Source organism: Spathaspora passalidarum, assembly GCF_000223485.1.
Source record: "Spathaspora passalidarum NRRL Y-27907 unplaced genomic scaffold SPAPAscaffold_7, whole genome shotgun sequence".
NCBI classification, from domain to species: Eukaryota; Fungi; Ascomycota; class Pichiomycetes; order Serinales; family Debaryomycetaceae; genus Spathaspora; species Spathaspora passalidarum.
The window spans coordinates 115,823-138,529 of NW_006767431.1; the positions used below are offsets into that span (position 1 = coordinate 115,823).

Sequence of the window (22,707 nt, forward strand, 5' to 3'; positions counted from 1 at the left end):
AGTAACTAAAATTGAGATAAGGTTCATCTTAAAAGTGGTTGTAAAAATAAAACGAGCACACAAAAATGATAGTTATAAACTGCACGAATAACACTTATTTCCTCAAATGGCAGTTGTAAATCTTTGCAACTTCGTTTATTAGCACTTTGGTTTTTAGATAAAACAGATAACCTGTAAGAATATATTTTTTTTTACAGACAATCAAAATAAGCCCCGTCGAAACAATAAATTAAAAAGACACAACCATAATTAGGGAAGACAAAGACCATTTTATATCATTCTAGTTTGGTTGTACAAAAATTTTACTAGTTTCTAACTGGATAAAAAAACATGCATAATGAGTAAAAAAATAATCCCAAAAAAATCTTTTACTAGTAACAACTGATAATTTTTCTTAGTTCTAGAAAATATTATATTTTTTTATGCAGAAAAGGATCAGATAAATATTGCCCCGTCATCGGGAACCTTTTTTTTTTTTTTCATCGTCAGGGCTTTGAAAGGTGATGCCATATGTTCCGTGTATCCAATACTGCACCAACATGCTTGCGTACTTCAGGTATATTCAGATCAAATCTAAGATAAGAATTGTGTAGACAGGGATACCAAAATGGTTGTGGGGATGAATTTCAGCAAGTTCCCCTCTTGGTACGAGTTTTTGAGTTCGCGCAGGTTTATAATTGTAAGACATGTGAATTAAGGTTTTTTATTTTCGCCCACATTATCCCCTGGTTCTACTTACATACTAGGTAAAACACGGTTATGTAATTGAATGGTTTTAACAACCGTAAAGACGATTTCGCCAAGCAATGCCAAGACCATAGATGAGGGATTTACCACTAATAATCTCTTAAAAGTGCCCGAATTACATTCACAATAGCAAAACGCTTGTGCTTTTTGCCCTGACACTCGGTCTTTTGTAATACTTCAGGAGTACGTTAACCAATTGCCGTATTGATTGATTATTTGCCATGAAATATCGTCAAGGACGTAGCATTATGATTCATGGTTGCAAAACAAACACCAAGGAATAATGAATAATGATGAACGGAATTATCTTTTAGTTCTTACCCAATTTGGTAACTCCACGTTAATAAATGGTGTTAATGTACAATTCCGCACAGTAACGCCAGTTAGGAACAGTATTAACGCTGTAGCAAAATTTAGCAAGCAGGAACAATCAACTGGCTTGAGAAGGTTTCGCCTTTCGTACAATGTAAGGAATGTATGTTATGTGCCCTTTCACGATGAAATTATTTTTTTTTTCTGCTCGTCGACAAAAACTGGTAGAAAATAAATTATTATTTATGTGGGTAATAAACAATGGATGACGAGAAGCATTCTTTTTTTTTTTTTTAAGGAAGGATCTGATCATCGTACCATACCTCCAGATCAGTAACGCCTGAATCCAATTTAATTTTCAATTATATCAAGGTGCTGTTTGGTAATAATTTAGTTTATCCAGAATATTTATATCCCGAAGATCGGAAACCTATAGTCCTTTGGGAAGACAGCAACCCGCAACTAAGCACGGCTACTATTTTTTAAACTTTTTATCTTTTTCATCTGCAGTTTCTCATCGATTCCCCAAGTAGGACAAAAAAGACAAAAGGAAGTTCAAACCAGTAAACCATAAAATTATCTAAACCATCTGAGATGCACTAACAATGACGGACGACGTGGTTTGCGGCAGGAATACCCGGAATTTGCGTTTTGATTATCATAGGTCATCATAACAATAGAAACGAAAGAACAAAATTGGATGAATCTTTATCCGATTGGCTAGATTTTTGGTAACAATTAAGATTTTCAACAAAATAAATTTATTACAAAACACATCTGCATCTAGAATAATATTCAAATATAATCAGGTGTTGTGAACACAAAATACGACGAATGCATATAACTTGAACAGGAGATTTTGATATGATGAATCAGATAAAAATGCGAACGTCGGAAAATTAAAAAATATTTTTTTGGAGTGCATGGTTGCAGTTACGAAGTTTTCTCAACTCTAATTGGCCAGAAAGCGAAGCCTGTCAATTACTACCGCATTGAATTAACAGTGTCAAAGGTAAAAGTTTATTTGAATAATTCTAACCCACCTCGACAATTTCAGGTTAATTATACCTTGCCGTAGTGGCTTAGTTTGATTTATATTAATTTGGGAGGAAAGGCGATTATACGCTTGTTGTTTGAAGTTTTAATTAAACAATGTAGTTTGAAGCTAATAAGATCAATTTTTTTGTGTAGAATGACCCATATCTTGTAAACGAAGTTCAAACAATTTGGGAGGTTCGCTTATTGGCTCTGTCTAAGTTCAGTTGCTATCCGGGGTTATTCAATTCTAGTCTTGTGTGTGTGTTAAGCGAGGCGCTAGGAAGTTTCAACTGGAAATGCCCAAAAATGATTCTTCTAAGCCAACTTAGTAATGGTGCCATGCACCTTTATTTACCACAAAGCCGCCCACTGCAACTTGTGTGTAGCTTCTTCGTCTTTATTCAAAAAAGAGTTGTCTGACGTTGTGGCATTTCTTCCTGTCAAAATATTATAAAGCTGATAAATCCAACATGATCAACTTTTTCGTATAAGTAATCAGCGAAGATCCAAATCTACCAGAAATATACATTTGCATCAGGTGCTTTAGTTATAATGTGGACTATCCTTTGAATTTTGGGCAGTGGTGGCTTTTTGGCACAAGCAATACCGCTATGCATGTTGATGTGCTAATAGTATTAAAAGCTTGGCCGCCTTGATTCTTTGAATGCCTTGGGTTTCAATAAGCTTGGTATGGTAGTTTATGTGGGATTAAATAGTCTCATATTGATCAAGGAGGCACTAGTGTATGTGTGTTAACCTTGACACTATCAAGGTAAGTTTCAAGTTAATCAGTGAAATTACCAAATTGTGGTTGATCTATTCCATAGCGAACAATAGAAAGACTTTTATTTAATTACTAAGCTACCTAAAACCATGTCAACAGCAAGATAAATGCAGATATATTTATATTTACTATCTCATCTACCAGTTTCACTTATACTTGCTACACATAAACCAATACAAGCTATTTTATATTGCTCATAGGTCATGATTAATTTGCTCACAGGTTTAAAATTAATTTGCTCACACTAAAACAATAATTTGCTCATTATACCACAACAAGAAAAACACCCATATAAAAACCTTAATTGGAAATTTATTCATTGCAGTTATGTGTGTGTGTGGGAGGTGCCGACATAGATGATGTATCTTTATGTGCACTTGGACTCAGAATTTGACTTTGCTTGCAGTTATATGACATCTGCTTCTCCGATCTTGCAGAGATGCAAATGGTTCTTTTTCGAATGTGATGCAGTTACAGGTCAGGCAGATAATGGCATAAAGACATATTGAGATGACCGCAACTGTGGAGTTTTACATGGACATATTACAATCACATGAGATGTTGTGGATTGTGCCTGTACTTGAAATTTAATTTGGAGTAAAATCATAATCATATGTCTATAAATGGTATTGAAAAAATTTTCATTACTTGGCTTCAGTTAACATGATCTAGTTGAAAACAATAATGCTGTTATTATCACATTTCAAAATCCCTATCATGTATATGAATGCTGCTCTGTGAACTTTATGCCTATCAACTAGAGTTAATAAATCTAAATGCCTACACCTTGGATACTGCGAAGTTATTGTCCTAACTCTCCTTATTTTTGCTTTCACGAGTGGTTACTACATTTAGGTTCTCGTCCGACATTGTGAAACAACTCAAGTCCTTTGTAGGTGTATATCTTTTCATAAATGTAAGGGTAGTTGGTCGTGTGTACCTCTATTGCTTGACAACTGTTGGATCAGTTGCCATCTTCCGTCAAAGTTTGTACTTTGGGCTTCATTTTTATAAAGCTCTTCGTGGATAGGAAATTTGAATAAGCCAAGAACTTCGAGAAATGTGGTTCTGGCTAACTAGAGGTTAGGTCATCACGAAAAACATTTGGTCATCAATTTTAATGCAGCTTAGATTTAGCTTAGAATTAAGTACTTTTTATAAGTTAACTTAGCAAGAATAAATTAAGCCGACGTGAAACTATTTAGTAGGCATAGCACCGTATTGAATCAATAAGATGGCAGTAGTTTGCTAGAGAAAATCAATAACAGTAGTTGTAATGCGTATCGATTTTCCTTCAGTTATTGGTATCATTTCTTGACGAAAATTATATAATATTAAAAATGTTCCAGCAAATACACCAGATTTAACGAAACGCCCTTGCATCACACGTGAAAGATCTAACACTTTATTACTTCTATTCTCCAGGTATTTTCTAACCTAAGAGTTGAATATATTCAGAAAATAGGAATTCTCAGTAAATAACACTGGTGTCTGGTAGCGCTTAGTTAGATTTCATACGTTAGTCACTCAAACATAGATATTATCGACATTCTACAAATAATTTTTTAGCCCATATAGCTGAAAAAAAGTCTTTAAATGCTGTCAATGCAACATGCAACTGTTGGGTATATCTGGATACGATGCTTCAATTCTCTTACGAGTTTCACGTAACGACACGCTCCCAACAAAAAATTGCATCACGTGGTACAAAACTCAGGGTTTAGCCAATAACTCAAAAAAAAAAAAATAAAAAAAAAAGAAAATAAAAGTTTTTTGCAACGTAAATTTGTTACTCTGTTCTGTCTCCTCCCTCTCCCCCCCCCACACAAGTTAGATGAAGTAGCTATTTGACCATGAGCTATTCAGTTCAAACACGCCTCCTTTCTACCTCAGTGATACTTTCGAATAACTTAGTTGCTCTCAAGAAGTTTCCAACGACTGCAGCAGCCACCGCAACTGCCACCGCAACAACAGCCGATGGTCATACAGCACATGCATATAAGCGATCAACACATCCTACTTCGGTCCCACTTTCCAAATTATTCACCAACAGCTTTCCATTGTCGGTTCGTGAATCTCTTGAAGATTACGGATACCGTCATAACCCGTTGAAGTTCCAACACGACTTACTTTCTACCCTTCCATTTTACCCTCATCCAGACTCTAGTGGAACTGCAGCTAAAGTCCTCCAAACACCTATTGACGAACACGGAAATTTCATAAATGAGTTTGTCATTTCACCCCAGGGTAACTTCCAAGAACCAAACCACTTGATAATGATACATGGATATGGAGGTGGGCTTGGATTCTACCTCAAGAACTTTGAAGCATTAGCCAAGGAGAAGAACTGGTGTATTCACGCCATAGACCTATTAGGCTATGGATGCAGTTCACGACCAAAGTTCGTTGGCAAGAACTTGCAAGAGGTTGAAAACTGGTTTCATGATTCATACAGTGAATGGTTACGACTTCGCGGCCTTGATCAAGCCCGTGATAAAACATTAATCATGGCCCATTCCATGGGAGCATATCTCATGGGCACCTATGGAATAAACCGCGATCCTGACTTTTGCAAGAAATTACTCATGGTTTCGCCAGGTGCCATCATCAAGCATCGTAAGCAAGTTTTTGTTCCCAAGTATTTTGCCAAATTATGGGAACAAAACATATCTCCATTTTCACTTGTACGTGGCTCAGGTCCATTTGGGTCAAAGTTAGTGAGTATGTGGTCATCACGTCGTTTTGCAAAGTTATCATCCAACGAGTCAAGATTATTACATAAATACGCGTATGGAATCTTCAATAGTCCCGGGTCAGGAGAGTATATGTTGAATTTCCTTTTAGCCCCTGGTGCCGACGCAAGACATCCGTTGGTGGAGAGAGGGGTGCATAAATTGAAATGTAAATTGTCGTGGTGGTATGGTAAAGAAGATTGGATGGATCCTAAAGGTGGCGAATTGTGTTCTAATATCATTAACAATTTGCGTGGAGAGGTTGTCAGTGATGTCAAGTTGATTGAGGATAGTGGACATCACATTTACCTTGATAATATCACCAGATTCAACCTGATGTTGGTGAACGAGATGAGAGATATGGAGAAGGACGAAGCTACCTGATTCCTTGCGCCTTATAAAAATGTATATATGTACACCCTATTTATTAATAAATTCCGGATCTACTTCTGATCCTACAAATTCAACAAGAACCTTCATAGAAATAGGTAATTTGGGATCAGTAACCACAATCTCTTCACCAGGTGCTAACAAATCCGATAATTTCTTGGATAAATTAGTTCTCGTTAATTTCTCCAACTCTTCAGGATTACTCAAATACAAATATCGCAGTGATGTAGTCAACGAAGGTCTAGTCATTTGCACTTCTTGTTTGGTAGATAATTCTTCAATAAACTGATCAAGAGTCCACCATCTCTCAGCTTTGACCCATTTAGGCATGTTCCCACACACAGGACAATTATCCTTTTTAGCGTATGGATAGGTATATGTGAAAATCGATTCATCGCCAGAATACATCATGTAGTTATTCAATAATGGATTGGAGTTAGTGACAAACTTGAATGCTTCATTGCAGCAACTAGCAGCAATCACGGCATTTGTACTTGCAATTGCCGGAATGATATTCTTGACCACGCCCAATGTCAACAGTCTCGTTACTCCTTCAATCTTAAACTCATCCGCACGAGTTTTCGCCATCTGATACATCCAATCGACATCATCAGGGTTATCTGCATCAAACTTTCTATCGGGAAAATGTCTCGGCCATTGTAACTGATTTGCCCATTCGATGCAATGTTCTGGGAGTCGTGGCGTATTGGCAATGGTACATACGGGATATGTGACTTTTGGGGAGAGTAAATCCAATGAACACTCAAAACACAGGCTTATAGTGGGGAGTATCACCCTTGATTGGCCCCGTAACCCCTCAGTTCCTCCGTCTATCAACGGAACCAAGGTTTCTTCATCAACCAAGGCCATCAACGTAGCGTTAATCCACCGTCTTGCCTCAATGGAGTCCAATCCACTGATCACCACGCTGAATTGACGATAGTATTCCCTGGGTTTATCCTGGATCTTTCCGAAATACGGTGTTATTTTCAAGTTGTCATCCCCGATACGAGCAATGATGGCTCTGGCCGCCACTTCCGCTTTGCTTTTGCCTATATCCTCCGGCCGGAAGAGAAACTGTCGATTGAGGTTGGAGAGCTCAATAGTGTCCATGTCAATAACATGAATGTCCTTGAATCCCGTCAAGGCCAAGTTTTTGAGGATTTCACACCCCAATCCACCTGCACCAATGACGAGGATCTTGGTGGTAGCAAGGGATAGAAGCGAGTCATGGGGGTCATATTCTTCAGGGACTTCGTTGAAGGGTCCGGCTGTTTCCACTAGAGGTAGTATGGATGAGAGATCACGCATGATCTGAGTTGTGGTAATGGTTGGTATAGAGTTGGTATGTTGTGATCTCCTAGTGGGAAACTTCAAATTAAGAATTTCGTAAAGTGGTTTTTTTTTTAGTACGCGTTGATATGGAAACAATCGGAGAAGGGGGCATACAGATATGTCAAGGTTTTATTAGCTATATACTTTCTATGTAGGTGGTGGTGCGGATGGTGCTGGCACCACTGGTACTGTTGGCGGCGTTGTCGATGCAGTTTCTGTTCCATCTAAATGTAATCGCTTATTTTGAACTACACCCTGGGGCATCCCCACTCTTTTACCACCAACTCCACCATGTAAAGGACTGAAACTTCTACCGCCTCGTAAATGGTTCTGACTAGCACCATTACTACTTACGTCCAGTCTTTTAACAGGCACAGATTTTGTTGGATCTACCGTACGTCGAATATTAGGTGATACAAATTTTGGATCAAAGTGTGGGAGATTTGTAGTGGTAGGATTTGGCGATTGCTGGAGCAAGTTTGCACCTTTCGCACTAACAAATAATGCTGAAGCTGCCGAGTCTGGCGCAGTAGTATTAGTAGTTGAGTTTAAAGGTGGGCTATCTTCATCCATGTCATCGCTAAAGAGGAATGAATCATCGAAATCATCAAGTTGAGGATTATGGTCGATTACTTTGGACGGCAGTTTTGGAGTAACAAATTGTTGTTGTGGTGGCTGTTGAGGTTGTTGCTTTCCAGGAACTGGCTGGGGCGGAGGTAACTTTGGAGCAGGTTGCTGAGTTGGCAGTGGTTTAACTACCGGTTTAACTACCTGCTGGTTATACTGCGGGTGTGGAGGTTGGTAACGATTTTGCGGTTGTTGCGGTTGTTGCTGCTGCTGTTGCTGCTGCTGTTGCGGTTGATGAGATGGTGGCTGCTGCTGCTGTTTATTCTCGTTAACTGCCTCTTCCTGGTGTTGCTTTTCAATAATCCCCTTCTTGCGTTCTCTCTCCACTAACAAGGGATCTCTATGAAAATTATCATCCTGCAATTCTGCTGGTGGTAATTTAACTTTTTGCATTTTGGCAACAATTGTCTTGTCATACAAACAATTTCCCAAAACATTTCCAAAACATCTTAAACAACGTTTAACCCCATCAGTAAACGCTTCCTTCTTACACTTTTCAAACGCCATCGCTTTACTCTTGGCATTATCAATATATCCATACCCAAAATCTTCGTGGTACGTTCCATCCTTGACAGTGACGCGTACCACTACAGACAACCCCATGGAGAATCTACCCGTGTTTCCATGAGTATCGAAGTAATCCACCTGGGTCAGGATCAACTCCGAGTTCCAGCCATTAAAGCCAAAGATCTCATTAGCTAAGTTGAGTGCTTTCCAGCCTTCAATGTACAGAACTTTAGTACCATTGCCACCAGGCCGGAAACTCACGTACTCAGGACCAAGAACTTTGTTGAGCTGGGTCTGAATTCGCGTCTGTTCGTGTTGTGTGTATGGTGTTGGTTTGAAAGTACGCACTGCTGGCGGTTTAGCTGGTGGTGGTGCAGGCCGGGGGAACATGATCTGGTAATAGTAGAGTAAAGTAAAGTGGTTGTAAATGGTAATAAATTTTTACGCGCACTGACTGATAAATTTAACTACATCACGCTAGAGTAAGCAATAATCAACTGAGCTACATTGGTCAAATGAACAGTTCCACTACCCATCACTCCAAACATGTCAAAATACGACGGGACAAGTCTACATTCACAGTTAGTATTACTCTAGCTACCGATGCTCTTGAAGCTATCCGACTAGCCCAAGTCAAGGTGAAATCCCCCACCAAGAGGCAGCGCAATGCATCAACCCGTCTGAGTCAAATAGAGCAATATAACCAACTAGTTATGACCGAACAACGGAGATTACGATATACCAAGCGCATTCAAGGTATAGATCTCAGTCCTACAAAACCTTCAAAACATGTACGATTCACAATATAGTATTTATTTTTTTTGTTTCTATACATCCAAACTAGATATCAAAGTGATGTTGTCCCCCTTGAGTAATATTCGACCGAGCTCATCCTTGCGTCCTGTAACGGTCGATATCTCCACAGCATCGTCAATGACGATGTTCATAAATTCATCAAAACCACGGATTTTCCCCTGGATGCGCAGTTGTGTTTGTTCATAAAGCCATATGGTAACTTGAGACTGATGCTGGAGGAACTTGAATATGAGATTGATTGGCGGAAGCGTGGCCTTCTTTTGTTTGCTGGACATGATGTGTGTGTGTGTGTGTGTGTGTGTTTGTGTTTAACTTAGTATTGATAGTTAAAGGGTAAATTTTGTTGATGAGGTTTTTTTTATTTTTCCTGTATGGGATTGAGAGACTCCTCTTTGTTTACGTTTATAGAAACACTCCAAAAATGGACGACTACAAACACCTCTTTATACAATGGCTAGAAGAGGAAGCAATAGCAGCCACTAAGAAAGGTTCTAAATTGGCGTTACTCTACAATCGAGCGTTGGATCAAGTGCGTCGATATCCTAGTGAAATCACAACCCTTAAAACCCTCAGACTGATCAAGTTTGTTGGGGAAAAGACAGCCATTTCACTCAAACGGAAACTAATCCTGCATTGTCAAACTGAAGGAATAGAACTTCCAGAGTCATTTGATCCCGCACCGGAAGAAACAGGACATCCGACAAAGAAACAACGAGTCACCAAGCCAAGAAAATACATACCCAAGTATAGATCTGGAGGGTACGCGATACTAATAGCATTATACCACCATGACAAAGCCAACAGAGGTCTCTCCAAAGATTCAGTAATCGAATATGCAGCGAAGCACTGTGACAAGTCATTCACCAGCAATGCCGCAGCTTCTGATTTCTACTCGGCGTGGACCTCAGTGAAGACACTAATCACCCATGATTTGGTGAGCTGTACAGGTCGTTCTCCCAAATTGTATTTCCTCACTGAAGAAGGGAAAGAACTTGCCCAGAAGTTACGACTGACGCAAGATATATCGTCACCGGTAGCTTCCAGCCAACTGGAGATGTCGTTTGATAATGGGGTACGATACATGTCTTCGCCAATACCCAGGAAACCAGCAACTGTATACGATCACGATGTAAACAACAGAATATACAATGGTACCAAATATGAAATATGGCACAAGGGAGAGTATGAAATTATATTATGCTTGGATAATCGAGAAATCCGCTCCAAGCAAGACCGTGACTTCTTTCCTACAAGACTTGCTCAGTTAGATACAGAGTGTCAAGTGCGTGCACTTTCTGTCGGTGATGCAGTATGGATTGCCAAACATAAACAAACCAATAAGGAAGTGGTGCTTAATTATATCTGTGAACGGAAACGACTTGATGATTTAGCTAGCTCGCTCCGAGACGGACGGTTTCATGAACAAAAGTCGAGATTGAAGAAGACGGGAATGAAACACTACTACTATTTAGTTGAAGATATATCAGGAGTGTTTAACGAAATCAACGGAGAATCGTTGCAAACGGCAGTGTCAGCCACAATGACCACCTCAAGACTATATCTCCGTAGATTCAGAGATATTGATGAAACAACAGCATTTCTCGCTTCAACTACGAAGGTAATTGCGAATATCACGTCAACCCTCTTAGTTTTAAGGCCTGCCGATTTGAAAAACCAACAAGAGTACACAACGCTCTTGCAATTCTTTCGAGAAAAGTTTGAACCCAAGTATGAATGCGTGCATCAATTTCAAACTTTCCAAGATATGTTGGGTAAAACTAATGTTATGACTGTCCGAGAAATGTTTATTCTTATGTTAATGACAATAAGAGGGGTGTCTTTAGAACGAGCTATTGTAATTCAAAAGAGATTTTCTACGCCGAAACAGTTGATTGAATTTTATAGAGAAGGTGGGGATAAAGATCTGTTGATGAAAGAGATGGATTCACTTGGACTTGTAGGGAACAAAAAGATTGGAAAGGCTGTGCTGGAGCGAGTATTTGAAGTATGGGGGTGCAAACATACGTGACACTGTATAGACTAGGGTGGTCGTGCACCAAGCACAAAATCAACAAGTAAAATTTTTTTTTCTACTAACAAAAAAAAAAATTTTCCAGTATGGAAAATACCAAACACATATAGAATAATAAAAGTAGATTCAATCATGGGAAACAAGTTGTTGAAATATGGTGGGAAATCTGGTATCCTCCCCAAACACCGTCCTATATTTAAATCGCCAATTCGTCAGCCAACACCCTACGAATTAGCCGAACACGCCAAGATCGAACAAGGTATCGTTGAAGCTTTGCCTGTCCCTAAACACAAGAACGGTAAGGAGTTACAACGAGTCCAGCCATTCAAGAAAGTCATTACTGTTGATGAAAGAATCCAGCACATTATCGAACGTGCTGCCGAGAAAGATTCCAAGATTGATACTTCCAAGCTCACTGATGAACAAAAGTGGAAGTTGAAGCGAGACGCTATTCGTCGTGAATTCTTGCGTGAGGCTTATGTTCTTGAAGCCAAGAGATTAGAAGAGATTGATAGACGTAGTGAGAAATTGAGAATCAAAGAACAACAAAAGAAGGAAGCTGAAGAAAGAGAATTGCTTAAACAAGAAGAAGAAAATGCTAATGTGGGTATTCCAACCGTGGAAAAGTTATTGACTGAAGGTATGATGCGACCAAGAACCGAAGAAGAAAAGGAATTACTACAAGCCAAGAGAGTATTGAACTGTCATGCTAAGGAATTAATCCAAAAGGAAGCCAGAGCCAACAACTTGTTGGATTTATACCATGCTGCAGGAAATTTCATCACCACCGAAGCCGAATTAGATGAAGCTATTCACAAGGCATTCGAAGTCGATTTAGGTAAGTTTGTCACCAATGAAACCTCCATCGAAGCTAAATTACAAACTCCAAACCTTGCATACTTGACAGTCAAGATGAATGAACTGTTGATTACCGACCAAGTCTTGGGTGAAATCAACGGTAAACCGGGCTTGGACCAAGTCAAGGAGATTTTAAGTGGGGAGACCGAAAAGACCAAGAGAGAAGTTCAAATGAATTTAGATGTGTAAATAGTCATGTAAATAAAACAACCGTATTGTCAGCCTTGTAGACTTTGTGAACCTTGTGAACCTTGTCAACCTTGTGAACCTTGTCAACCTTTTAAACCTTGTCAACCTTTTAAACCCTGCAGTCTTTGCCAACCTTGTAAACCTTTCAAACCCTGTAAACCTTGCCAACCTTGCCAACTTTGCAATCTTCTTGTGGCACCTGATATTCGTGTCCTGCATACAGCATCACTACATCACAGGTCAAAAAATTTTGAATCCGAAAACATCCCAGACAACCACAACAACAACAACCACACCAACAATCTCAACCCCCTCAACCTCAAGTCCAGCCCCAATCATCATGGACAATACTAGTAAGATGAACAATTACCAGTATATCTTCACCAAGGTGATGAATAAACGATTAAAGTTTATTCTCAACATCAATATCATCATGGCCGTGATAATATCAATTACTTTACGATTACCTTGTGGGCAATTCTGGTGGAATTTAATCTGGACCTTTGCCATTAGGGGACCAGCGTTGTTCACAGCATTGAGTTTGATTAGACAGGCACGAAAGAAGTTTTCTACTGTCGACTACTCCGTACACAAATCATTGGGTTCCCAGATCTACCATAGTGTGTTTCTGATGACTTTTGTCAAGTACAGTTTGTTCTATGTCATTTCAAGTTATTTGATCCATGCTGTGTATATGTTTCAATTACCGTTTGCGTTTGATTACTACTTGCTTTCAAAAGAATATAGACAGAACCCATTGATCAATGACGAATGGGTATACTACTGGTACTGTCCTCTAGTAGTGGCTTTACTATACAGTAGTCATCATATCATATTTCAAAGAAACAGGTTGCAATTAGAGTATGGAAACAGCAAAAGAACCCCAGAGAAGTACTTGTTCAGTCGAATTCCTCAGTTAATCGGCCACTCCTTGGGTTTATCCATAATCATCGCCATCGTGACTCCATTATCGTACTACTTCTTCAAACCACTAATCTACAAAACCAACGTCTTGCTTATTCTTTTGCTTGGACTCGACCCATCCATTCCACCATCAGCTACATCGTTCAAGACATACTTGCACTTGGCATATGTTGCTTACACCACTTACTTGGGCTGGGAAATCGCTAATCATACCTTTGAAGTGTATGCCACAATTGGGTGTCTTGATGGAAACAAGCCAATCTCAACATATCTGGCTGACCCAATAAACTGTCTTCTTTCAGGATTACGCAACGTTGACCCGCAATATCTGTTGAGTAGAGTCACAGCATTTCAAGAATTAGCTTATATTTCCATGGCCAAGGATCCGGAAGGAATCAAGTTGAGAAATGCAATCTATAATGCCAGAAATAGAAAGGGATATCTCTGGCCAGCTATTTTCGATGAGTGTTCGTTAGTGATCAAGGAAATGACTGATCGAGTGAACTATAGAAGTATTAGTGATTTGAAGGCCTTAAAAGAAGGAAAACCCGATGGAACCGCGTTTGAATTCAGTAAAGATGACAATATTTTTGGAAATTCATTTATATCCAGTGTCAGGTCATCACCAGTCACCAACATAAAAGAGTACAAGAAGGAAGAACCCACCAAATCAAAGTATGACTTTATCTACACCATCCTTGCCAAGAACAAGATCCCCCTCCCAAAAATCACCAATCACAAGTTAATAACTGCCCTTAGGCAAAAGTATCAAATTGGATGCGACTACTATAATAAATTCAGCACCACACTTCTCAACACCTGGATTGGCGTTTTCTTCCGCACTACACTTAAGCGAGACACCGAATCACGAGTGATTAACCCGGTGAATTTCGGGAATGCCGTGATTGCAGTAGCCAACTTACTCATTCACTCAATTGAAGAAGACAAAAACAACACCATCACCGCCAACGACGTCTGTCAAGTATTAAACTTGTTTGAACGACCAATAAGGGCATGTTCAAATTATATCGATTATGTCCCCGCCTCAGTCTACGTCAACGACGACAGCAAGAACAATCTCGTAGGAATAGTTCACGATTTGACGATGCATGAATTCTACGAGTTATGTGTAAAGTTCAATGGGAAATTGAATGATTTGGTGTTAACTCCCAAAACGTACAAGTTGGCCAAATGGGTAATTGATGTCGCCATTGCCGAGCAACAAAAGAGAAAATAAGTTTTGATATATATTTAATAAAAAAGCTGTATAATTATACTTCCCCGTCTCTATTCTTGGGCAACGTATCCAACAAGACCGGTTTCAACACCTCCTCGTCAAATCTCGTAAACCACTTGGCATGCTCTTCGGCACTAAGGAATGCACCCAATACACCTGCCCCTCCATCAGATCGACTTCGGTTATGGTTAGGTAATGAAGGAGTAGGTGCTGTTATTAAATCATCAATGTCATTACTTAATAACTCACCATCATCGAACGCATCAAGCAAATCCGGGTGGGAGCTTACGCTGCTTGAAGAGTGGTTTCTATGCTGAACCACATCTTTATAGTGTGTAGATTGGCTCTGGTTCTTGCGGTGGCCCATCACGGGCGTGTTTGTGCTATTGGAAAGGGCTATTCTTGGCGCTTCGATTTCAAATTCGTCATCACTGTCAGCAGTTTCATCAACACACCCAACCTTAATGCCAAGGATTTCCAACATCAGCGCAGTGGTTCCTCCAAAGAGAATAACAGTTAACACAACAACCACCAACACAGTAGCTAACAAGGTCCACTTGGCTTCACCTTGGAATCCCATGGCTAATGCCACACCCACAGCCCCTCTTAACCCGGCCCAAAAAATCATCATTTGATAAGAATGGGAGATCTCATCTGGGATGGAATTGGCATTCATGCCGCTAAACTTTTCAAATCTGGTTCTAAACAAAAAGTTAAGGAAGTTAGATAAGGGGAACACAGCAGAGTATCGGGCCACACAAATCGAGGCAAAGGTGATAATAATGAGCAAGGGCTTGAATACAAGTTCCACTTCGGTGAACAAAGATAATCCGAGATAGATGAATATGAAATTTTCCAGGAGCTGGGCCAACAATTGAAACACATACTTTGTAGCGATCTGAGTACGACGGGACATGTTGAAATAAGCATAGTGCTTGAGGGTGATCCCACAAAATAACAACGAGACAATACCAGACATGTGGGCACCATTACTGAAAAAGTATGATTCATAGGCAAATAACAAAATTAAACAAGTTTCAATTTGAGGATACCTTCTGATATGTGAGTGTTTCAAGATCAAAGCCACGAAAATACCAATCAAGAATCCAATAATTGTGGAAATAGTGAATGTCATCAAGAACAATCCAATACCTTCAAAGAAGGACGAGAAATGGACAGGATGACCATGGAACTTCTGACATGTCTCAAACATAACAATGGAGATGGCATCATTCAACAAACTTTCTCCGAAAATAATAGTGTATAATTTTGGATCAACTTTGTAGGCATTGAAGATAGACAAGATAGTCACTGGATCAGTGGCAGACAACGTAGCACCTACTGCCAATGCATCCACAAACTCCAACTTAATCCCATCCAATCCCAATTTCGTCCAAATGTACAAGATTATCCCCACTACCAAGGCAGAGATGAAGGTTCCTGGGATGGCAAATGTCAAGATTGAGCCTATATTACGGAAGAAATTGGCCTGATGTAATTCGTACCCACTGTTTAAGATAATTGGCGGTAACAAAATGTTAAAGAAGTAACCGGGGTTGAATTTCACCGCGTCTTGAATGTAGTGGCCCGGTGACATTCTAATAATCAAACCGACAAACATCCCACAAAAGATCGACAACACAGTTTCATGCACTGCTTTGATTTTCCGTTGCTGTAAAAAGTATGATGACCAAAGGGCACTGCTAAGTAAGAATAGCAAGATGAACAAGGCCCATGAGGAAAAGATTTCATTTTCCACAGGGTTGGAATCTTCAAGATCTTCATCGGGAGTAGTCAAATCGGGTGTGTCATCATCCAAATCTAACGCTCGTTTAACGAGGTATTTGGCAGCATAAAGTGTTAGACTCGTCATGGTGTATCTGTAGTGTATAAAGTGTAAGTATGTGCAATTGGTATTGCTGATGTGTCAAGTTGGGTTGTATGGTGTTTTATGAAATCGGCCACGGTTTTTTTTCTCCTCCGAGGACAAGGATTATTTTTTTTTCTTATCACGCAAACGTTTAACGGTGGAGTGGTGTGTATGGCTGTAGACGGAAGCAGAGTTTGAAGAACGTGATAGCGACAACGTTTCCCGGTGTAGCATTATTGTCAGTAGAGATTACGAGCTTATAAGGTTGTAGGAAAGAGATGTCAACTGGTTTATAGATTTTCTCGTAAAATTTTTTTTAGCAAGATTAGTGCATCTAGAACTACAATAGATCTTAACGATTGTAAGCAGCATGATGTATATACGCATGTGGCACAAAGGCTCATAGGGACCAATTGAATAGACAAAACTCTTTGCCAATTAATCGGGAGCCAGGTATTAGTCACATAAAAAAATGCAAACGTTTGAGGAGAAAATTAGGGGGAACATGAAGGTTGGCCAACATCACTCATTGTACTGGATTGTGATTTCCAGTTCAATTGCTTAGTTAATGTAAGTGATGGACTTTTAACAGCACTATGATAAGCAATTCTAGGTCTCGTGCTTTCATGCGTACATCCGGCAACCTGATCAGTGACAGGTTGACATAGACTTATTCCAAAATCAATCATCACTCTAAAGGGCGTGCTGCTGCTTTGCAATGTCGGCTGCAGCAAAAGGATGCGATGTTAGACAGCCAAGAAAAACCAGGGATATCCCTACAAATGGTAAGATTTTCCGGAGTAGCCAATGCAACATAAACTGACAGGGTTGCTAACTGGGGCTAGGGTTCTAGAAAATATGTGAAATTGAATACTCACACGAGTGTAAAATACCTGATTATATCCGCCATAAACAATGGAGGTATCATAACATAGTTACAAGCCCATCCAGTTTCATTTAACATTGCATTGTACAAACAAATCAGACAATATTTTTTAGTAGATATCTGAGTGAAAGACCTTCCAAAATAAAAAAAAAGGGAGAGTAAATGTGCCATGTGTTATCTGAGGAACAATTCAATTGGATAGATACGACAAGGGGAGGGGGGTGTGAGAGAGGGAGAGTGGTGGATGATAACCAAGCCACAGATTGAGTTACCAACTAAAGATTTGACAAGATCGGTGCAAGGAACTAATGTCACAAAATATGCACGTCATAAGGTGCGACCCACCTCCTGTCAGCCACATGTGGTGCGCGTGTTACACAATAATTACCACCACTTTGTGGAGATCATACCCACGTGAGAGAACAATAGCAAGTAATTATCCAACATTCCCTTGTGATTCACGTTGGACCCATTGACTCCTTTTTCTAAATTAGGCTGGAAGGGGGTTATCTACGATGACCGCCCTTCCCCTGTATTGTCGTTAAACACACACTGTGTCAAAGAAGAATCGGTTCCTTGAATTTCTTTTTTGGTTTGACAATGGAAAAATAAAAAAGTTTATTTTATTTTTAGATAAAAAAAAAAATAAAAATGAAACTGATGGAAGTTTTTTTAGCAACAAAAAAATTTATTCTTTATGTTTCCACACATCTGATCTTGACTCCTTCTTCTTCTTCTTTCCAACATATAACCAACCACATTCGCTCATACTTTCCAACCAAATAGGTTTTACTTGAAAGAAAACCTTTAAAAAAGAAAACAATCTGTTAAATAGATAGAACCAGTTTCATCCACATCTAGCGCACGTTTTGTTTACCTGTCGTAAATCTCACGGTTATATTTAGCAAGAAATTTTATTTTAGCCCACGATGTATACCTCCAGACAGCAAAAGGTCGAAGCAATGAAGCAATCGTTCTATGCTTCCTCCCAAATCAACCCAAACTTCTCATCAACCAACTTGTCCAAAATTAATTCTCCTGCTCCCAATCGTACTAGTAGTTATGGCCCCACCCCTCCTTTATCAAGAAACTCCAGCATAGCTTCGTTCCAGCAGCAACTGTCCCCCAAGAGAGGATTCTCTCTTTTGAGTCCCCCAGTTTCAAAACCTTCATCTCCAGAACCAGTAAGAGGCACCGCCAATACCACCACAACCACCCCATCGAAATGGTCATGGCTACCTCCTATCGACTATAAAGTAACAGCCCTCTGTGTAGCATGGTACTTTACTTCCATCATATCCAGCAACTCCACCAAACTCATATTGACAAACTACCCTTATCCCGTAACATTAACACAGTTCCAGTTCTTGCTCAATTCATGTTTATGTATCGTCATGTTGGCCATACTAGGAGTCAAGCGCAACTGGGTTGAAAATTTACCATCGGGCGTCCTTCCAGAATCACTCGATATCAAATCTTTAATCACACCAACTTCCTTAATCATAAACACGACCTTACCCATGGGGTGTTTCCAATTCATTGGCCACTTAACCAGTCATAAAGCAACTTCATTAATTCCTGTATCATTAGTCCACACCATAAAATCATTAAGTCCAATCATGACCGTATTTATCTATCGCGCATTATACAACAAGAAATTCCCCCAGAGAACTTACATCACTTTACTTCCTTTGATCATGGGGATCATGATGACTTGTTATAAGCCATCTTCAACCAGCCATATCAGCGGTTACAGCACGGGTCTTTTATTTGCCTTGATGTCAATGATTATCTTTGTTAGTCAGAACATGTTTGCCAAAAAGAGATTGACTATTGAGCTGGACTTGCCCATGGCCAAACAAACTCAAAAGAAAGTGGACAAGTTGACTATTTTGTTTTACTGTTCCATGATTGGATTTGTTTTGACTAGTCCGATATACCTCATGTCGGAAGTATTTAACCAGTCTGTGTCCTTGTTCCAATTGGACTCATACGTCATCACAATGGTATTACTTAACGGAATCAGCCATTTCATTCAATCATTACTTGCATTTCAAATCTTGGGTATGATCAGTCCCATCAACTATTCCATCGCTAACATCCTCAAGAGAATCTTCATCATATTAGTTTCATTTATTTGGGAATCTAAACAATTTACATCTTTACAAAGCATCGGATTGTTAATCACCTTGTTTGGATTATATGCTTATGACAGATGGGGAACTCAGCGCTAGTGTGTGTGTATATATCTATCTATGTATCTATAATCTTTAATGACCATCTGCATTCAACATCTTTTTGAAAATATCTCCAAAGGCAACCATAAACACGGTTTGCCAGACACCTAACCCAATTCTTGGAGTGACACCCCTATACAACCCCTTTAATCCATGACCCTGGTAAATATACTTCATTGCACCAACCACGGATAAGTTCTTAGGTCTGTTTGGATCATTAGTCTTGGATTGCATCTCTACTCTAATGACTTCAATTGGTTGATTCCAGGCACTTAACCCACCACCAATGACACTACCAGCAATTTTTTCCCATGCAGACAACTTTTGGTTTTCCGATTTGCCTGAAAATTTTCTAATTGCTTCTTCAGCCAATCTTGAAAACCCGAATCTGGACCCCCAGTTAGTCATTTGTCTAATGGCCACGGCATTGACACCTTTATTGATCCCTCTGATACCCTCGTTCTTGTAAATCTCTTTAAACACTTGGAATGAAGTTTGGGTAGCAGCTCCAGTAGCCGCTTGCTTGGCACGTGTGATTTCTACGGTTTTCATACATGTGCAGAACCCCATTGTCAAGTATGCCTGGGCTAAACCACCTGTGATCCCACCTCCCATACCAGCAACAAACGGACTAACACCCATGGTCTTGAATCGGTACTCGGCTTCAGCAGACACGAAAAGCAACACGGCACCTTTAGTACTGGCTTCGATCCATGCCCAAGGGATCAAACCCTGGTAGAACCCCAACACACCACCACGCGACCACACGAATTTCACGGCTTGTGGCATGGTTAATGATCTGTTGGCGGCCATGGTGGTCTTGGTCACTTCCAATGGCTGTCCCAACGTAGTTACTTCAGCGAAGTTTAACCCGGCACCCAAAAGGATGTTGGAGAAGTTTACCGGTTGTTTCTTGATTTCTTGTGTCATAGTGGTATGTCCAAACTCAATTGCAGAAGAAAGAAACAGATAAAGCAATAGTCAAAAAAAATGTCAATTGGACAAAATTTAAACGTGTGAAAAAAAAAAAAATGTCTGTAATCTCATCCTGCATGTACTCCCATTGTTTAGCCGTCTTTAGTGGGGAGGGAGGGATGCGACCTAATCGGGCAACGGGAATGATAAGGTTTTCCCCGGGACAGGCCGAGACAGGCCCGTGACATTTGAACTCATAGTGACCTTCTGTCAGTTACTTGATGACATTGCATGACTAATAGTGCCAATTCAAACCAAGTGATATGTAACTAATACGCAATAATTAATTACAAAGTGTTACCTGGTGAATCAGAAAAGTATCGGCTCCGAGATAGGCTTGTATGACTCAGAGAAAAAAAAACGCCCTGCTAATTTGGTGCGACTCATCCGGAGATTTTAGGAACTGAGAGATCCAGGTGGAGAAATGTATGTTGTTGCAAATGAATGTGCTGCAAATCTAGTGGCTCTAGATAAATAATAATGGCTGAAATTGAAATTATCTATAGTGCTAATGCTATTTATTGAAAACCCCGGAACAATCTATAACCTAATCTGACTTGAGATCCGAAGTCATGACTCTTGTCAGTCTATTGCTAACAAATACTCCCTCATATACTGTAAATATTCTATATCATTATCATCCTTCATTTTGTACGGTTTCCTATTGGATTCAGTCCAAAACTGAAACCCATCCTTCTCATAATCATCCAAATGCGAATGTTCAGGAATATATTCCTCCCGATCTATAACATCTTCTCTACCAAGTATACTTGCAGCCAAATAAGTCCAACACTTTGCTACTTCTGTATGATTATACCCACCACCACCTAATATCATTGTTGAAACATCAAATTCGTCTAATACTGTTTTAATCACTTGGCAGAACCCAGAAATTGTCATATTCCATTCATGATGAACATCCGTAGCTAATCCATCACATCCAGCTTGAATCACTATACATTGCGGAGAAAACTTGTGCATAATGGGAATGACAATCTCGCGTATAATAAATAACATACTCTCATCACTTAGGCCATGTCGCGTGGGCACATTATACCTATACTTGTCTGAACTTTCAAGGCTACCTGTGCCAGGATAAAACCCTTTATCGTACCGATGTATCGAACATGTACCCACGTTTCTCGATTGAAAGTATCCCCTTTCAACCCCATCTCCATGGTGTAAATCCAAATCAAGGTAGAAAATCCGCTTATATGCTTGTCGAAGATGGCTTATTCCAAGTATGATATCATTTACATAACAAAATCCCGCTGCTTTCCGTTTCCCGCAATGATGACGACCCCCATAGTAATTCACGGCAACCGAGTTGGGATGAGTAATTAATTGTTGTGCGGTGGCTATTGTTGAGGATGCAGTGAGTATAATATAGTGGGACATGAATGGGAAGGGATAACAATCGTACATTAATCCATATTCTTCATCATTGAGTTCACCTTCACCTTCTATTTCCTCATCGGATTCTTCATCCAGTTGCTCATTTCGTCCAACCTTCTCAACTAATTCCAGTATTTCATGATACATATCACTACTGCAATCCAATTCATGTCTTTCTTTTAATAAACAAGCAGTGAAGTTCTGATCATGATAGTTGGTTACTTTGCGTGCATTTATTCGTCGAATAGGAATGATGCCGCTGACTAGTTTGTCAATACCGTATGCTTGGATTAACGAAGTGACCAATGTCAGTCGACCTTCATTTGCAGGTAGTAGGTCAATGATTCGAGATAGATCTAACAGGGAAGTAAGGTATAGTTGTTTGGTCATGGATAGTTTCTGATAACTTCTTGTTATTTTTTTTTTTTGTTTATGTTTTCTGGGCAGCTGCGAAATGCAGCAAATTTCTATGGTTGGTTCTTATCAAATAAATGAAGTATTTCCCTCACGGTAACATACTATGGGAGGTAATACTATCAATGATAAATAACTAGTATCCTTGCAGATCAATAATAAACCGGGTGGGTTTTTGTACTGAGCTGGTTTTCTATAAAGTTAAACACGGATAACTAGTTATTCCTAGTTTGTCGATCCAGAATTCTTCCATCGCAGAGGCTAAAAATTCCCTTTTGAATAAATATCCTTGCATAGGAGAATTTAGCTGCTTTTCCACTCTGTTGAAAAGTCAAGCGATTCCAACTTCATATTTCACATCTTCCTTTAGTTCCTATGATAACCAGGGAATATAACTGAAAC

The 22,707-nt window shown here is 39.6% G+C and overlaps 12 protein-coding genes across 12 annotated transcripts; 6 read left to right on the forward strand and 6 right to left on the reverse strand. All coding sequences in view use genetic code 12, as the record gives it.

Annotated features, from left to right (window-relative positions):
- Window positions 1-4,039: 4,039 nt before the first annotated feature.
- Window positions 4,040-7,378, forward strand: SPAPADRAFT_73056 (carboxylic ester hydrolase; the record flags this gene model as incomplete). The annotated part of the gene is made up of 2 exons (XM_007377198.1): window positions 4,040-4,548; window positions 4,856-7,378. 2 exons carry the CDS (start codon window positions 4,494-4,496, stop codon window positions 5,995-5,997), a joined length of 1,197 nt encoding a protein of 398 aa, XP_007377260.1.
- Window positions 6,034-7,314, reverse strand: SPAPADRAFT_52389 (NEDD8-activating protein; the record flags this gene model as incomplete). Its single annotated transcript, XM_007377199.1, has 1 exon — window positions 6,034-7,314. One exon carries the CDS (start codon window positions 7,312-7,314, stop codon window positions 6,034-6,036), a length of 1,281 nt encoding a protein of 426 aa, XP_007377261.1.
- A 69-nt stretch (window positions 7,379-7,447) lies between the features above and the next one.
- RAD52 (recombinase) lies at window positions 7,448-8,882 on the reverse strand (the record flags this gene model as incomplete). The annotated part of the gene is made up of 1 exon (XM_007377200.1): window positions 7,448-8,882. One exon carries the CDS (start codon window positions 8,860-8,862, stop codon window positions 7,486-7,488), a length of 1,377 nt encoding a protein of 458 aa, XP_007377262.1.
- A 69-nt stretch (window positions 8,883-8,951) lies between these two features.
- On the reverse strand, window positions 8,952-9,603 carry SPAPADRAFT_63138 (mRNA splicing protein; the record flags this gene model as incomplete). Its single annotated transcript, XM_007377201.1, has 1 exon — window positions 8,952-9,603. The coding sequence occupies one exon, from the start codon at window positions 9,561-9,563 to the stop codon at window positions 9,300-9,302; it is 264 nt and encodes an 87-aa protein (XP_007377263.1).
- Window positions 8,988-9,281, forward strand: SPAPADRAFT_143614 (uncharacterized protein; the record flags this gene model as incomplete). The annotated part of the gene is made up of 1 exon (XM_007377202.1): window positions 8,988-9,281. The coding sequence occupies one exon, from the start codon at window positions 8,988-8,990 to the stop codon at window positions 9,279-9,281; it is 294 nt and encodes a 97-aa protein (XP_007377264.1).
- Window positions 9,604-9,709: 106 nt separating the features above from the next.
- SPAPADRAFT_157116 (uncharacterized protein) lies at window positions 9,710-12,434 on the forward strand (the record flags this gene model as incomplete). The annotated part of the gene is made up of 1 exon (XM_007377203.1): window positions 9,710-12,434. The coding sequence occupies one exon, from the start codon at window positions 9,710-9,712 to the stop codon at window positions 11,315-11,317; it is 1,608 nt and encodes a 535-aa protein (XP_007377265.1).
- On the forward strand, window positions 11,441-12,404 carry SPAPADRAFT_63142 (mitochondrial 37S ribosomal protein PET123; the record flags this gene model as incomplete). Its single annotated transcript, XM_007377204.1, has 1 exon — window positions 11,441-12,404. One exon carries the CDS (start codon window positions 11,453-11,455, stop codon window positions 12,365-12,367), a length of 915 nt encoding a protein of 304 aa, XP_007377266.1.
- Window positions 12,435-12,707: 273 nt separating the features above from the next.
- Window positions 12,708-14,528, forward strand: SPAPADRAFT_52393 (uncharacterized protein; the record flags this gene model as incomplete). The annotated part of the gene is made up of 1 exon (XM_007377205.1): window positions 12,708-14,528. One exon carries the CDS (start codon window positions 12,708-12,710, stop codon window positions 14,526-14,528), a length of 1,821 nt encoding a protein of 606 aa, XP_007377267.1.
- On the reverse strand, window positions 12,937-16,475 carry NHX1 (bifunctional K:H/Na:H antiporter; the record flags this gene model as incomplete). Its single annotated transcript, XM_007377206.1, has 1 exon — window positions 12,937-16,475. The coding sequence occupies one exon, from the start codon at window positions 16,399-16,401 to the stop codon at window positions 14,563-14,565; it is 1,839 nt and encodes a 612-aa protein (XP_007377268.1).
- A 1,529-nt stretch (window positions 16,476-18,004) lies between these two features.
- YHM2 (Yhm2p) lies at window positions 18,005-20,500 on the reverse strand (the record flags this gene model as incomplete). Its single annotated transcript, XM_007377207.1, has 1 exon — window positions 18,005-20,500. One exon carries the CDS (start codon window positions 20,449-20,451, stop codon window positions 19,555-19,557), a length of 897 nt encoding a protein of 298 aa, XP_007377269.1.
- Window positions 18,247-19,518, forward strand: SLY41 (Sly41p; the record flags this gene model as incomplete). The annotated part of the gene is made up of 1 exon (XM_007377208.1): window positions 18,247-19,518. One exon carries the CDS (start codon window positions 18,247-18,249, stop codon window positions 19,516-19,518), a length of 1,272 nt encoding a protein of 423 aa, XP_007377270.1.
- Window positions 20,501-21,078: 578 nt separating the features above from the next.
- On the reverse strand, window positions 21,079-22,281 carry HOS1 (histone deacetylase; the record flags this gene model as incomplete). Its single annotated transcript, XM_007377209.1, has 1 exon — window positions 21,079-22,281. One exon carries the CDS (start codon window positions 22,279-22,281, stop codon window positions 21,079-21,081), a length of 1,203 nt encoding a protein of 400 aa, XP_007377271.1.
- Window positions 22,282-22,707: the final 426 nt, after the last annotated feature.